The sequence below is a fragment of the Salvelinus alpinus genome, chromosome 25, assembly GCF_045679555.1.
Source record: "Salvelinus alpinus chromosome 25, SLU_Salpinus.1, whole genome shotgun sequence".
Taxonomy (NCBI): Eukaryota; Metazoa; Chordata; class Actinopteri; order Salmoniformes; family Salmonidae; genus Salvelinus; species Salvelinus alpinus.
This window is the reverse complement of record NC_092110.1, coordinates 12,244,691-12,261,385: the sequence shown is the minus strand read 5'-3', so window position 1 is coordinate 12,261,385 and position 16,695 is coordinate 12,244,691. Positions and strand designations below refer to the sequence as shown.

At 46.8% G+C, this 16,695-nt stretch overlaps 1 protein-coding gene across 10 annotated transcripts in view; it reads left to right on the top strand.

Moving 5' to 3' along the window:
• The window catches only part of LOC139553371 (ral GTPase-activating protein subunit alpha-1-like), an 84,029-nt gene that overhangs the window by 32,889 nt on the left and 34,445 nt on the right, over nt 1-16,695 (top strand). For 6 of the 10 annotated variants that reach the window (XM_071365628.1, XM_071365627.1, XM_071365636.1 and 3 more), the window contains exons 14-30: nt 75-198; nt 598-767; nt 1,125-1,192; nt 1,344-1,520; nt 2,212-2,352; nt 3,235-4,719; nt 6,219-6,343; nt 6,589-6,805; nt 6,946-7,128; nt 7,341-7,499; nt 7,608-7,801; nt 7,971-8,069; nt 8,274-8,429; nt 8,525-8,653; nt 11,898-12,023; nt 12,739-12,797; nt 15,216-15,324. In XM_071365628.1, the coding sequence (XP_071221729.1) occupies nt 75-198; nt 598-767; nt 1,125-1,192; nt 1,344-1,520; nt 2,212-2,352; nt 3,235-4,719; nt 6,219-6,343; nt 6,589-6,805; nt 6,946-7,128; nt 7,341-7,499; nt 7,608-7,801; nt 7,971-8,069; nt 8,274-8,429; nt 8,525-8,653; nt 11,898-12,023; nt 12,739-12,797; nt 15,216-15,324 (3,721 nt within the window). The remainder of the gene's footprint in view (nt 1-74; nt 199-597; nt 768-1,124; nt 1,193-1,343; nt 1,521-2,211; nt 2,353-3,234; nt 4,720-6,218; nt 6,344-6,588; nt 6,806-6,945; nt 7,129-7,340; nt 7,500-7,607; nt 7,802-7,970; nt 8,070-8,273; nt 8,430-8,524; nt 8,654-11,897; nt 12,024-12,738; nt 12,798-15,215; nt 15,325-16,695) is intronic. The other 4 variants (XM_071365634.1, XM_071365635.1, XM_071365633.1 and 1 more) reach the window with 3 other exon arrangements.

Genomic DNA, 16,695 nt, shown 5'->3' with positions numbered 1-16,695 from the left:
ACTTTTTGTGCAACATATCCCTATGTGACCACTTCTCACTTGTGGTGCATCTGCTTGTCTGTCTGTCTGTGCAGGGAGCAGATCCTGCTGGTCCTGCTGAGGGTAACCGAATGTGTGATGAAGAGACCTCCCTCAATCATGCCCCACGGCAAGAAGAACATGACCCTCTCAGGGAGACTGGCTGGGGCAGTCTTTCAGGTACCCAGCGTAGCACTCACAACATACAGTGGATGTGCCCTAAATGACACCCTATTCCCTATATAGTGCACTACTTTTCACCAGGGCCCATAGGGCTGATGTCAAAACTAGTGCACCATATTGGGAAGACGGAACCATTTGGGACACATACTAACCACATGAGGGTGCTTTCTCAATGGTTTTCTCTTGATTCCTTGAATCCTCTCCTTGCTTCCCACTGACAATTTGAAAATAATTTGGGAAATGACAGAAGAGGAGGACACAAGGAATCGAGCAAAGACTTTTGAGAAAGAGCCATGGTGCCGCCACAAACTTCCTCCGCATGAAACCTAACAAAGGGAAGTTTGTAAAGGACGTTTCTACTTTTCATGCTAGTCTTTCTGCCTCTTCCTCTGGTAGACCCTGATAGTGGCGTGGATCAAGGGGAACCTGAACGTGTACATCTCCAGGGAGCTGTGGGACGACCTGCTGGCCGTGCTGTCCTCGCTCACCTGCTGGGAGGAGCTGGTCACAGAGTGGTCCCTCACCATGGAGACGCTCACCAAGGTTCTGGCCCGCAACCTGTACAGGTAAAAACATAAGAGAACGTGCTCATCACACACACACACTGAGGAAGGCAAAAGCCGAAGGGTTTTGTTAAGACATGTTGAAAATAAAATAATATTAAATGGAGGTTGAAATTGTAACCAAATCTAAGTGAGTGTGTTAAGTTCATGTTTTAAATATCCCTATATTTCTGTTATTACGGGGCTATCACTCAGTCAAGAGTGCGCCTGCGCAGGGAGTCTTGTTGTTGATGGACCTAGCCTGGAGTGGAATGGCTACCTTGTAGTGTGTTCATATAGTATAGTAAACTTTGTTAAACTGGAACATTGTCGTTGTGTCATTTCGAGTTAACAAGTGCTGGCCCCTTTTAAATGTTGCAGTCTGGACCTCAACGAGCTGCCGCTGGACAAGCTGAGCGAACAGAAACAGAAGAAACACAAAGGAAAAGGTACAACTCTATCACTGCTTTACACTCTCTAAGAGACACACTGCTTCCACTCTCTCTAGCTCTCCCTCTCTTTCCCTCTCCCTTTCTATTTAACACCACAGAGACGAACCAACCTGTACCCGATCTTTCCCTTCTCTGTGTTGGTCACTAGGGGGAGCTCACGAGGGCCAGAAAATGGCTGTGGACCGTTCATTCTCTAAGGGCTGGAGCAGGGACCAGCCTGGGAGTGGGAGCGGCCAGGCAGCAGCCATGAGGCAGCGCAGTGCCACCACCGCTGGCTCCCCGGGCATGGAGAAGGCCAGGAACACTATACGCCAGAAGACTGGGGGTTAGTGTCACAACCATCATATTTATCAGACTACATGTCTATATACTGGAGGGTTGGTTGTCTTAACCTCGTGTCAAAGTGTTTATCTTTTATGCATTGTTTAAAATGCTGTATGTAATGGTTCCAGTAGATCTATACATGGTATATTTTAAGGTTTTGGTGTGATGATCAATGTTGCCATTAACTGTCATCAAATTGACCAAGGCAAGTTATTCTTATTTTAGCCATTTATACATAATCAATGAAATGGGAAATCGGTACTGTGTAGGCGTCCTCCAGTGAAGAATCGTTAAACTGAGCAGGAGGATTGTGTTGGCTCACGGAGGGCTCTGTGACCTGGCTCCTGAGAGACACAAGCAGACAGACAACCACACAGACAGACAGCCACCTGCCTCCACACAGCAGCTTGTCACCTTTGCCTTTTCCTTGTCCTCCTCTCTCTGAAGGTCACTGCTCTCTACCTTGCTGTCACCGTCTTCACTTTTTCCCCTCACTTTCTCACATTCTCTCCTTCCTCCTTTCCCCCTTTTTAACTCCCCCTTCTTTTCTATCCATTTCCTCTCTGTCCCTCTTTCATGACCCCTTCTGTTCTTTTATTCTCTTCCTTCCCCCCGTTATTTCACCTCTCCTCCCTTCTCTCCTTCCTCTCCTCCCTTCTCTCTCCTCTCTTTGGCGGCCATCCGTCCCTCAGCCCTGCGTAGCTGCTCTACGGGCGACAGTCTCCTGTCCCAAGCCTTTATCCGCAGCGCTAAAAGTGCCCCTGTCCTCGTCCATCACCACCACCCTCTCCTGCCTGACTCTGTCCTCACTCCCCTAGCTGACAAGCTGGCAGGTAGAGCCCACTACTCTACGCCTGTACCTGTGTCTATCTGTATCTCCACCAACTTCACTTCTTCACTCACTATCTGTGTGTACTTCTTGTCTGTCTTTGCATATGTGTGTATGCAATGTTTTCTATGCTTGCGACTCCACACAGCCTGCTTGTCTTGGGGGGGGGGGGGGGATCTTGTTTGCTGCCACACCATTTCATAAACATCTGAAAGGATATTTCTCTCAGGCCTAGACTCTGGGGGTGTGTTTTTAGTTTTTTAAAAGTGTTTGTCCTGCATGTGGTTTGGTGTGCCTCCCTATTCCCTATCATTGTATGGTTTTGATGACATCTGCTCCAAATGACAGATATTGTCAACCCAGAGCCGATTTTTGGATGAATTCTCATTTGGTATTATTGATGCATTCTAATTAGTCTTTTTCCTCTGTGGCAGCTGTTTTGTCTTTTGATATGGATATTATTTGATGCAACTGAAATATTCATTTATTATCCATGAGAAGGAATGCTGTTTTGCCATGTTTTGTCTACCATTGTTTTTGTATCCGTGAACATGCATACATAACATGTTTGGTGCTCCTGGTTCCAGCGATATTGGGTTAGAATAAACCATTGATACAAGCTCGCCTACCTTCTACCACCTGACCCTCTAATCCTATACACATATATTAGATGTATAGGCAATTATAGACATGCAATTGATTTGATTTTGCAATGCCCACAGAAGCTGCATATGGACATGTCTGCAAACTATATAAGATCATATCGCTGGACCACATTGTTGTGTATTTTACTGTTTCCATTCCCATCGCTGTATTTCCTGCATGTGGAGTTAGTAGGACCCATCTCCAGTGAGCTGTGCTCTGTGTACCCCCCCTCTCTGTCCAGACATGGACGATCCCCCGATGGCCTCTCGGACCCCCAGGATCCGCCACTGCTCCCAGAGCGAGGATACCCCGGCCTCGGAGTTGTTTTCGGCGTCTGGCGACCTGGACCCCCAGGGGTCCACGCTCCCCCGCAGCAGCAGCGCCTCCGACATCATGGAGCCCTTCATCGCCGAGAGGGTCAAAGGTGCACTTCCTGTCCCTGACAGTCCCCCCTCTCACCCCACCACTGCTGTCTCTGTCCCCCACCTCCACGCCCTGCACCCCTCCAAAAAACCCACTACCCTAGGTAGCAGCGTGGCCTCTCTGGAGGTGGGGGATAGCATCTATGACCACCTGTGGCAGATGATAGGCCCCCGCCCCCTTTCCCCTGACTGGACGTGTGGTGGAACCTCCTTCTCCTCCACCCTCACCCAGTCCTCCGAGAGAGAGGAGGAGGGGGAGACTGAGGGTGAGGAGGACCTGCTTAGCTCTCTCAGGGAGTATCTGATGCAAAGAAGCCTGGAGGAGGGAGGTGGAGGGGGGGAGAGGGGTGGCCCTAGTGAGGCTGTGGAGGGTAGCGCTGTGGCTGTGACGGTACAGTCAGGGTCACAGCAGGTCAGGAGACAGGTCCAGGTAAGGCAGCAGAGCAGCTTGGACTCAGCAGAGGAGGACAGTGCAGAGGCAGAGCAGCAGCCTCCTGAGAGGAGCATTTATGAGTGTCTGGAACAGAGTGATGACTGGGAGCTGGCCAGCAGGGGGCACTCTATTCTAGACCAGCAGGTAACTCCTCAGGGCACAGAGAATAGAGGAGAGCCCCACTTGGTCAGGCAGGATGCCACAGAGTGTGAGTATAATAACGAGACAGGAGGTTCAGGCTTACAGGCCCCTCAGCCCCGGCAGCAGTCCCATTCCCTCCACCACGCCCTCAAGCCCAGGTTGGTCCGGGGCAGGCTCAAAAAGCACCACGGGGGAGGAGTACACGTCAGTTTCCGGCCCTCCACAGAGTCTGTCCAGTTCCACAACCCTCTAGACTCCAAGGAGGCCCACTGGAGGACCAGGCTGCGCCGCCTCAGCCACTTCAGCAGCCACTCTGTAGGAGTGGGGGGGTCTGGAGGGGCAGGAGTGGGTGGGTCAAAGGGTAAAGAGAGATCAGGAGGGGAGGGGGTGAGCGGAAACGGGGAGCAGCCTGATGGGGAGGCCAGTGGAGTGGGGGGTCATGCGACAGGGCAAGGGCGTGTCCGTCTTGGGCGCTCTGCCCTTCGGCCCCGTGGGACCCGGTCCAGATCCCAGGATGCGGAATCGGGGATCAGTCCCTCTCGGCAGCAGCAGGGGGCTCTGTTGGGCGGTGTGTATAAATCTGTGGTCCATGCTCTCTCCAAGCCCAAGGCCCACGCCTCCGGCTCCGCGTCTCCCCAGCGGCACAGCAAAGCCCCCGGCGGGGCCACAGAGGCGCCCCTGAGGGACCTGTACACTCATGTATTGGGCTATTTTGGAAGAAAAGCACCAGGTGAGAGACTTCAGTTGCGTCGCTGTGCTCCAAGGCACTACCACAACATGGAAAACAAAACGACAAAACAAAAACACAAAGCACCACCGTTCTATCTCCTCCGTCTTTTCCATTTTTAATTAACAGTTTTTTGCTGAATGTGGATTGAATTCAAGCTTTTTTTTGTGTTTCCTGTTTTAAAGTACTGTAGCTGACACAATCCAAAAAAAGAACCAAAGCCCGGCCGAAGGCCCCCCTTCCTCTCCTCCTGGGACGGCTCCCCCCTCCTCCTCTTCTTCCTCCAGCTTCTGGGACTAAATCTCTGCTGCCCCTCCCCTTCCCTCCCTGGATGCTGCATGCGGCCTCACACGTCCCCCTCAGCCTCCTCAGATCACACAACACCATACAGCACAACACACTGGTCAATTCTACAATCTCATCAGGCCAAAACAGGCTAACAAATTTCAATAATACATTGACATATAACACACACAGTGTAGCATTATACTGTCCTCTGAAGTCCATTGCTTTCATTTATACAGGAACATGAGCCTGGGAAATGTATCTGTCCTCTAGTCTGTGCTGATGCTCTGACATGTCATTATACCTCCAACCAGGTGGAGGCAGTATAGCCCTTCTGATGGAGAATAGGATTTCAGCACTACCAACTGGCAGGAAAGCTTTAAGCTGGGTCCTCTTGAGTCACCTCAATGACACACTACCGCAAAGTCCCATGTCTCTTCTTTTTTCTTCCCATAGGTTTTACTGATACTATTTTAATAGTTAACGCAAAGATTTAGTGGCGTCTTAGGGCAGTGGACACTTTTTTTTAATGGCAGGTCACTAGAACTAAAACCAATTTGGAAGCTCAGACTAACCAGAGAAAGTCACAGGGCATGATGGGGACAAACTCTTTGCTCTCTGCTTCTCTCTGACAATCCAGCCCAACGGAGAGAAAAAGTTCATATAATAACCACTACCACTCTGTTTTAATAATGTGTCATGGCCTTTTTTGTGTATGCTGCCTCATCTTTCAGTACCTCTTGGCTACCCAGTTAACACACTGGCTACCCTCTCACCTAACCACAGTTGAGTTAACATAGCTTGACTAATATCTGTTCTGTGGTGTGCTGTACTCATGGCCTCTCTGGGAATGCATGTGAGTAACTCCTGCATCGCTTCACTGGTTGTACCCCGTTGTGTTGGTTGGCTTTTCTTTAAGGTTGTTCTGTTGAGCTTTGTGCATCAGTTACCTTAATTATTGTTCTCTATATAACATCACATACAACACCACCATCACCTTACTGTGTGGACTGATACTTTTACACAGGCACACATTTCTGAACTTAACATTCTCTACAGCCTATAGGAATGACATGCGTTCAAGATTTTTTTCCCAATGCTATTGTGTTGATCTGTATGCTAGTGAGATGAAGATGCTAGTAGTTGTAGTGCTGTGTGTGTCAGTTTCTAGAAAGGTGGTGTGACGTGTAGTTCCTTTGCTCTCTGCCTGAACACAGCCAACAAAGAGGAAACTTGTCAGAAGATGCGGCCTGTGTCCAGTGACGCAGGCAACAGCAGCCAAAACTTTGGAGACCTGATGGACGAGTTTATCCAAGAGCGTCTGCGAGCGGGAGGCACCTCTGTAAGTCGCCGTTCTATTCTCTATTTTCTCTATCTCCCGCGGTCTCACTCTCTCTCTCAAACATATACATACACACACACACACACACACACACACACACACACACACTTAGTTTATCAGCTGAGTGAGTAAGTGAATGTCCTCAGCCATGCTCCCTGAGTGTTAACTTTATTCCTAACATCAGAGTACTATCTTCTCTCTACCCCTTTCTCTCAGTCACATGTCCTAACTACCTCTCTTTGCAGGGTATGACCAGGCGTGGCAGCAGCCCCGGTAGTCTGGAGATCCCTAAGGACCTGCCAGAACTCCTGAACCGTCAGAACTCCACACGACCCGTAGACGACCCCGGCGTGCCCTCCGAGTGGACCTCCCCAGCCAGTGGCAGCAGCAGCGACCTAATCAGCTCCGACAGCCAATCGGACTCATTTAACGCCTTCCAGTACGCCAACTGCAAGTTTGAAAGTAAGTCTGACGTCACCACGGCTGCTGCTCGCTCACAGTGTAAAAAAACATGGCGGTGTAACATAGTAGTGGAGTGGATTGTAGCTTGCTCTTGACATGCTGGAGGAGGACTATTTCTCTGACCGTTGTGGCGCTGTTAGATTTCAGCTTTGGTCCAGATGGCTGTGGTGCGGGGTCGTTGGACCAGGATAACACCAGCCTGGGAGGAGTACCCCAGACTGCAGAGGAACCGGAGCTGTCCAGTCTCACCACCCTGCACATTGACTCAGAGACCAGTAGTCTGAGCCAGCTTGGCCTGTCTGCAGATACCGTCACCATCACAGGTCAGAGCTGCAGATAAACAAATCAGAATACATCGCCTTTCAATGTCCACATCACTCATCCTTTTCTACATCTTAGTGACTTTCCTACTTAACCAAATCACTTGAATCATCTGGAAAAACCCATAGAAATCCATAATAAAATATGAATTAAATCCAATCAACTATTATTACTACCTAATTAATGACATTCCTTTGTTTGTGACTCCCTCCAGGTTCAGAGAGTGCGTCCCCGATGCATTCCCTGGGGGGTTCCCGCTCTCAGACCCCGTCCCCAGCCACGCTGACCGCTGAACATGTAGCTCTGCAGCACAAGGACCTGCAGCTGGATGAGAAACTACGTCACTCTGTAGTACGGACTCCGGATGACCTGGGTAATACACATACACACTGCTCTCATCACCTAACGCACAACACAAACGCACAACACACTCAGCCTTTTTGGATACTAAAAGTGCCGTCCCTCTTCTCTATCCTCTCAGAAACCAGTGAATTTCCTACAGAGGACTGCAGTGTGATGGCTGGTGGCTCGCTGACTGGTTGGCACGCTGACGTTGCCACGGTGATGTGGCGGAGAATGCTAGGAATTCTGGGAGATGTGAACACCATTAAGGACCCAGAGATCCACGCGCAGGTCTTTGACTACCTCTGTGAGCTGTGGCAGAACCTGGCCAAGGTAGGGAATCATACGGGAACCAACCCGACTGTGTACTCCATACATTGACAGGCCCTTAGATCGCGTCACACATCAGACTGGTTCACACAAGATACTCACTCTGTCTGTCTCTCTCTCCCCTCTCTCTCTCTCTGCCTCTATCATTCATTGTGTCTCTCTCTCGCATCAGATCAGGGATAATCTGGGGATCTCTCTGGACAACCAGTCGTCTCCTCCTCCCCCGGTCCTCATCCCTCCCCTTCGGATCCTCACCCCCTGGCTCTTCAAAGTACGTACCTCTCACCGTTCCCTTATATAATCCGTTCTGGAAAAGTTACTTCACTTCTTCACACGTTATCCTCTGAATTTCAGGGAAACAAATGCGCAGATGCAGGCGAGCTTTCTTTTTACCATGACCCTGACGTAAAAGTGAATAAAGTTATACTTCTACTCTTGTATCTGTGTCACTGACTGCTTGTTGTCCACTGTACAGGCGACCATGCTGACTGAGAGGTACAAACAGGGGAAGCTGCACGCCTACAAGCTCATCTGTAAGATCATGAAGAGGAGGCAGGACGTATCGCCCAACTCGGACTTCCTCACACACTTCTACAACATCATGCACTGTGGCCTCATGCACGTCGACCAGGTGTGTGTATGTGGCAATCTGCTAATCTCCTCGCGTCATGGTGAATATTGGTCTCCCTCTCTCTCTGTCACACTCTCACTCTCTGTGTTTCTCAGGACATAGTGAACACCATCATTAAGCACTGTTCTCCTCGGTTCTTCTGCATCGGCCTTCCCGGGGCCACCATGCTCATCCTGGACTTCATCATCGCGGCCAGCAGAGTCACAGCCTGCTCTTCGCTCAACGTGAGAACATCACCACCATTCACCCTTTCTGATTCCATATACACAAAAATAATCAGGGCTCAAAACTGTCACCAAAACATACTCATTTGCGACCCTTTGACTTTGCAGTGCAACACTCATTTTTAACTTCTACTTGGTACTCATCCCGGATCCGGGAGCACCCTCATCAGTAAAAAAGCTGACTAGCATAGCCTAGCATAGCGCCACAAGTAAATACTAGCATCTAAATATCATGAAATCACAAGTCCAAGACACCAGATGAAAGATACACATCTTGTGAATCCAGCCATCATTTCCGATTTTTTAAATGTTTTACAGGGAAAACACAATGTATTTCTATTAGCTAACCACCATAGCAAAAGACTCAACCGCATATTTTCACAATTTTTTTACCGCATAGGTAGCTATCACAAATTTGACCAAATAAAGATATAAATAGTCACTAACCAAGAAACAACTTCATCAGATGACAGTCTGATAACATATTTATTGTATAGCATATGTTTTGTTTGAAAAATGTGCATATTTCAGGTATAAATCATAGTTTTACATTGCAGCCACCATCACAAATCTCACCAAAGCAGCTAGAATAACTACAGAGACCAACGTGAAATACATAAATACTCATCATAAAACATTTATGAAAAATACACGGTGTACAGCAAATGAAAGACAAACATCTTGTGAATCCAGCCAATATTTCAGATTTTTTAAGTGTTTTACAGCGAAAACACAATATAGCATTATATTAGCTTACTACAATAGCCTACCACACAACCGCATTCATTCAAGGCAACGTTAGCGATAGCGAATAAACCAGCAAAATATATGATTTTTTTTCACTAACCTTCTCAAACTTCATCAGATGACAGTCCTATAACATCATATTACACAATACATATATGGTTTGTTCGAAAATGTGCATATTTAGCGGCACAAATCGTGGTTTTACAATGTGAATACGTAGTGAAAATGCAGAAATATTGTCCGGAGAAATCTTGGAGAGGCACCTAATCTAATCAAATAACTAATCATAAACTTTACTAAAAAATACATGTTGGACAGCAAATTAAAGATACACTAGTTCTTAATGCAACCGCTGTGTTAGATTTTTTTAAATAACTTTAGTACGACATACAGCTTACGTTATAGCGAGACAGCGCCCAAAATCCTGGCGGAATATACGTTTAAACATTTTCGACAGAAATACGAAATAACATCATAAATGGTTACTACTATTTGATGAGCTTCCATCAGAATCTTGTACAAGTTGTCCTTTGTCCAGAATAATCGTTGTTCGGTTGTAGAATGTCGTCTTCATCTCTAGAATTAGCAGCCAACGCTAGCCATGTGGCGCAGCAGTGTCCAACTCACCATAACGCAAGACAAAGAAAATCCAGAAAATCAAAATAAACTGATATAAACGATATGTCGGTTTAAAATAACTAGTTTATGATGTTTTTAACACATATATCAAATCAAATCAGAGCCGGATATATCTAACGTCTATAACGAAAGCTTTTCAGAACGCAATCCTGAGGTCCCTCTCGCGCCAAGCGGAACGGTGAAAAGACTGGACCCACCGTTCCAAGAGGTCTTGTTCGGCCTCACATAGAGCTATACACCCCATTCCAACTCTCACTGCCTACTGACATCTAGTGGAAGGCGTATGCAGTGCATGTAGACCCATAGATTCCATGCAAATTAATAGGCTGACCCTGGAACAGAGCCCCCGATTTCAGATTTCTCTCTTCCTGACAGGAAGTTTGCTGCAAAATGAGTTCTGTTTTACTCACAGATATAATTCAAACGGTTTTAGAAACTAGAGTGTTTTCTATCCAATAGTAATAATAATATGCATATTGTACGAGCAAGAATTGAGTACGAGGCAGTTTAATTTGGGAACGATTTTTTACAAAGTGAAAACAGCGCCCCCCCTATTGAGAAAATTAAGTGGTAGCTTGGGTGCCATTAAAAAAAAAATGTTTAGGCTGTCACGTTAGTTTTTCGCTCACAATAAAAATACAAAAAAAGTGTTATTATGACATTATTCTGACAGTAATGTGCAATTGACCAAAAATAAACCATATGAACGCATCTGCCTGTCCCTGTTTCGCTGTCGGCTGCTGTGTGAGCTAGCCACTCCCTCTTCCTACTGTGCACAACGACGTTCATTCTAATAATCACAACCATGTGACTGTTGTTCAAAATGCAATTGGATGAAAAATATACTATTCTATTTACAGAGAGGGGAGTTACAGTTGTGATAAATGATATTCACATACATCTCAATATTGAGTTAATGGCACCACTTTACAGCTAGAGTAGGCTATGTAGTACACTATATATACAAAAGTATGTGGACAGCCCTTCAAATGAGTGGATTCGGCTATTTCAGTCACACCTCTTGCTGACAGGTGTATAAAATCGAGCGCCCAGCCATGCAATCTCCGTAGACAAACATTGGCAGTAGAATGGCCTTACTGAAAAGCTCAGTGATTTTCAACGTGGCACTGTCATAGGATGCCACCTTTCCAACAAGTCAGTTAGTCACATTTCTGCTCTGCAAGAGCTGTCCTGGTCAACTAAGTGCTGTTATTGTGAAGTGAAACGTACTTTTATAAGCCCAATCATTGCACAACAATTCGAAAAGGCAATCGCGTGTTAAAAACAGTTTTGATGGCCACAATTAAGTAGGGCAATGTTTGGTAATTGAAGCGCACTTCTCATTCAAGTGCATAGGCAACCGTAGGCAGGCTTCAGGCATAGTAGATTGACATAGGCCAGTGATGAGATCCAACAGGGAATAATTTTTTGTTATCAAAGCTCTAGTTTTGAAATATAATATGGTCTGAGAATAACAATATTGGCAGGCCAGACATATAGCCAATATGCTGTGATAATCTATTTGGCCTACTGCCCAAACCTCATTCCTACAGAACTGTTTTTATTAGGTTAATGTTACATTTCTTTTAAGTACATGTAAAAAAAAATATATAAATCTGAGTGTTAGATCTCGGCTTGCTTTTTGACTGCGAAAGTGATCTTGACTCAGAACATTTTGCTGACCACTGCTGTACACACTTCTGAATGCACCACACTCCACTGACGCCCAGTACAGTTCAATAGTCTGTTTCAACACCGTCGTCTTCTGTGTTTGCCCATGACTGGATTGCAAAGGATAGTGTTGTGATATGGATTTTAACTGTGGATGTGAGTTGACACCCGTCCGTCCGTCTGTCAGGCCCCGCGGGTGGAGGCTCAGATCCTGCTGGGTTCTCTGGTGTGTTTCCCTAACCTGTATGAGGAGCTGCCCGCCCTGCACCCCACCACCGCTGACGTGGTCATGACCAAGTTCAGAGACGTCAAGGTAACTGTCCTCATGTGGGGTGGTTGCTTAACTCTTGTCTTCAACCTGCTTTACTCTATAGCTTCAACCTGTAGGAACCGGTTCCAGAGAAGTGGTCATTTTGTACTATTTTACAAGATGGTCAGAGAGAGGGGTATATTGAAAAGATAGGAGGGGGACAGAGTTTGTCAAAGGGCAGTGGGCATTGAGTTTATTACCAATACTGACACGGGCATTAATGACCTGGAGGTGGCGTCATTAACCACTAGATCACTAGTACCCGTTAGACCACCTAACCCACATACTGTTTGATGTTGTATCAAACGCACATTAAACCTAATTACCTTTTTTTATTTCTATCCCTGTGGTACTGAGGGAGCATCAACGCCAGCCTAGCTAACTCTCTAATGGGTGATTAGCTATGCCACAGGCGCCCATTCACAGGACCTTGTTGTTATTGGGTCGCTTTTGGTTGATTGCTGGTTAAAGAGCTAATTCCATGCATGAGAGCGTTTCATATTTGGACAGAGAATTTCACACGATGGCATCTGATAGCCTGGGTCTGGCTATGAATGACAAAGCACTGGTTAATTCAGCCAATAGGGAGTCTGTTTTGTCTGTGTGTGCATCTGTGTTTTCAGCAGACCTACAGATTTTGCTGAAGCCCGAAGAATAAAACCGGCTGATTCGTACATTCATCTGTCGATTGATTGATTGACTCTGTTCTCTGTTTCAGGAACACATCATCAAACACATCCTGAGTTCAGCAAGAGATGAGCCTTCAGCCCCAGCCAGGTATTTTTCTCACGTCACGAGCTCTTGAATTAAACGACAATCAACACTTTACACTGACATAGATTATACGAAAAACATACATAGACATTTGTGAGGTAGATTACTAGCATATGACAGTAAGCAGTCTTTGTCTCTCTGACCTGTGGAAGACATCTGCCCAGCAGATTAATGTAATAATAATGGTGATAATGGTTGTGGCAGACAATAGGCCATGAGAGCTGGGGTTTTGGAGGGGGAAATAATCAATGCTGTCAGATTTGTCTGGTCATCCATACTGTAACCTAGCCAGACAGATTAAGCCAAGTGTCATCTGAAGTAATCCACTGACTGTAGGCTTATGGGGGAGTGAGGAGTAGTGTACTCCCCCTGCCTAGACGGCAGGGGGAGTACACTACTCCTCACTCCCCCAAATGGAACCCTATTCTCTATATAGTGCACTACTTTTTGAGCCCTATGGGCCCTGGTCAGAAATGTTACACTTTATATGGAATAGGGTTCTATTTGGTGGACAGTCTCTGTCTTCTGCAGGACCGGGCCCCCTCGGTGGAAGAGGTGCTAGTTTGGGTGTCCGTGCCACGGTGTTAGACAGCTAAATACTGAGAGACCTGGGGGGCTGGACGTGAGGGAATGGGGAGGACATTGGTGATATTTAGAACTGTCCTTGGTTATACTGTAGTCTACACAGCATATTGTCCCTGTTCGTCTCATACAAGGTCAGACTGACAATGACATTACCAGTTGATTAAGCGTTTACATTGCATTCGGAAAGTATTCAGACCCCTTCCCTTTTTCCACATTTTGTTACGTTACAGCCTTATTCTAAAATTGATGAAATTCATGTTTTTCCTCATCAATCTACACACAATACCCCTTAATGACAGTGAAAACAGGTTTTTAGAAATGTTTGCAAATGTATTAAAAATAAACGGTTACCATGTTTACATAAGCATTCAGACCCTTTGCTATGCGACTCGAAATTGAGCTCAGGTGCATCCTGTTTCCATTGATCATCCTTGAAATGTTTCTACAACTTGATTGGAGTCCACCTGTGGTAAATTCAATTGGTTGGACATGATTTGGAAAGCCACACACCTGTCTATATAAGGTCCCACAGTTGACAGTGCATGTCAGAGCAAAAAACAATCCATGAGGTCCAAGGAATGGTCCGTAGAGCTTCGAGACAGGATTGTGTCGAGGCACAGATCTGGGGAAGGGTACCACATTTCTTTTGCAGTATTGAAGGTCCCCAAGAACACAGTGGCATCCATCATTCATAAATGGAAGAAGTTTGGAACCACCAAGACAATTCCTGGAGCTGGCCGCACAGCCAAACTGAGAAATCAGGGGAGAAGGACCTTGGTCATGGAGGTGACCAAGAACCTGATGTTCACTCTGACAGAGCTCCAGAGTTCCTCTGGTGATGGAAGAACCTTCCAGGAGGACAACCATCTCCGCAGCACTCCACCAATCAGGCCTTCATGGTAGAGTGGCCAGATAAAAGCCACACCTCAGTAAAAGGCACATGACGGTCCGCTTGGAGTTTGCCAAAAGGCACTAAAGGACTCTTAGACCATGAGAAACAAGATTCTTTGGTTTGATGAAACCAAGATTGAACTCTTTGGCCTGATTGCCAAGCGTCACATCTGGAAGAAACCTGGCACCATCCCTACTGTGAAGCATGGTGGTGGCAGCATCATGCTTTGGGGATGTTTTTCAGTGGCAGGGACTGTAAGACTAGTCAGGATCGAGGGAAAGATGAACAGAGGAAAAGTACAGAGATATCCTTGACGAAAACCTGCTCCAGAGCACTCAGGACCTCAGACTGGGGCGAGGTTCACCTTCCAACAGTACAACGACCCTAAACACACAGCCAAGATAGCGCAGGAGTGGATTCGCGACAAGTTTCTGAATGTCCTTGAGTGGCCCAACCAGAGCCCGGACTTGAACCCGATCTAACATCTCTGGAGAGACCTGAAAATAGCTGTGCAGCGAAGCTCCCCATCCAACCTGCCAGAGGTTGAGAGGATCTGCAGAGATTGTAGCGTCATACCCAAGAAGACTCGAGGCTGTAATCGTTGAGGTGCTTCAACACAGTACTGAGTAAAGGGTCTGAATACTTATGTAAATGTGATATTTCAGTTTTTTTATACATTTTGCTAACATTTCTAAAAAAATTCATTATTGTGTGTAGATTGAGAGGAAAAAAACTATTTAAGCAATTTTAGAATAAGGTTGTAACGTAACAAAATGTGGACAAAGTCAAGAGGTCTGAATACTTTCCAAATGCACTGTATGTATGTGTTAATGTGGGTTTATGGGTTACCAACTTTAACATGTGACAAATTATAATGGGCTAAGATGTCTGTTTAAAAAACAGCCCAATAGAAAATGAATAGTAGTTGTGTTTGCCCCCGTCAGGTGTGTGGCCCTGTGCAGTCTGGGTATCTGGCTGTGTGAGGAGTTGGTCCACGGCACCCAACACACTCAGATCAAAGAAGCCCTCAACGTCATCTGTGTCACTCTGAAGGTAGCTATATATAATATGCCACTTTACTTAGCAGACGCTTTTGTCTAAAGTGACTAATAGTTCTGTGAGTGAGTGCGTACATTTCTAGTATGTGATCGCTGCAGGAATTGAACCCTTAACCTTGGTGCTTTTGGCGTCATCTGCCATGCACAGTGACTTGAATTTTGAAATGTGTTGCCTTGCCTTCATCCCTTGCCATGGGAAGTGTTCTGTTGCAGTCCCTGGTTAGAAGTAGCAGAGCAGCAGCAGTCTCCCTGGGGGCTGCCCTGGTCTGTGTGGTGTTTACTGGCACACTTAGTTTTAGCCTGCCTGGAGAGAGCAATGGGCTGCACTGAGTAGCCAGAAGAAGCTTACTGACAGTACCGACTGGTCTGGTCTGTGCCCCCCCCCCCACACACACACACACCACCAAACTCTAACCCAGCTAAATCTGGCCCGACTGTCAACATGTTTGGCTTCTCCACTGCGCTCCACTCTCCTCAGACAGAAGGCTAATCCAGTGAAGAATGCATGCTCCACCGACCTCAAGGAATTATTATATTTCTATCATCTGAAATGAGGGCGCCTGCCCAACGGGCCCCCCTTCTCTCCCTCCTCCTGTCCATACTGTTATCCAATCAAATGGGATGGCTGGTGATCCGGCCCATTGTTTTGTGTGGGCATTGGCACTGCTGGTCTGGAGAAGCACTCTGCAGTCTTCCTGAGCCAGGGTCACAATGAGAAGGAGAGGAGGAGGGTTGTCTCCCTGAGCCCCTCACACACCCCTCACACACTCACAATGGCTCTTCCTCAATTGTCGAAAATGTCCGTCCTCTCTTCACCTCCTTTCCTTTATTGCACTGATCTGAAATAACTGACCAGGTAGTAGCCTGTCACCTTTTCACCTGTCAAGTCTTTCCCAATTGGTGCAGATGAAGGGGAGGAGATTTTTAAGCAATTAAGATGGTGCCAGAAGGAGGAGCAGGGAATAGGAGGGTTGCCTCTCCCTGAGCCCCTTCAGCCTACACCTCTCACAGTGAGAGGAGCGTCGAGCCCCCCACCCTCCCTCTCAATGAGTGTTTGGGCCTCTTCCAGTCAGCAGAATTAGGCTCATCCACACCTTAATCCTGATCACAGATCAAGACAGTCTCTGACACAATGTGCTGTTTTTCTCCTGTCAGCTTGGCTCTACAACAGGGATGGGCAACTTTGATGGGGGGTGGGGGCCACAAAAAATTTGAACTCATCATGAGGGGCTGCAGTGGCTCATGGGTCTGCGTACCCACATTCATACCCACACATGCAGTCAGAGCCCTAGTCTTTTGGGGGCCCTAAGTTAAGTTGTGTTGAGGGAGGCAGTTTTATAGCAAGTTTGCTGCAATTCTACCATTT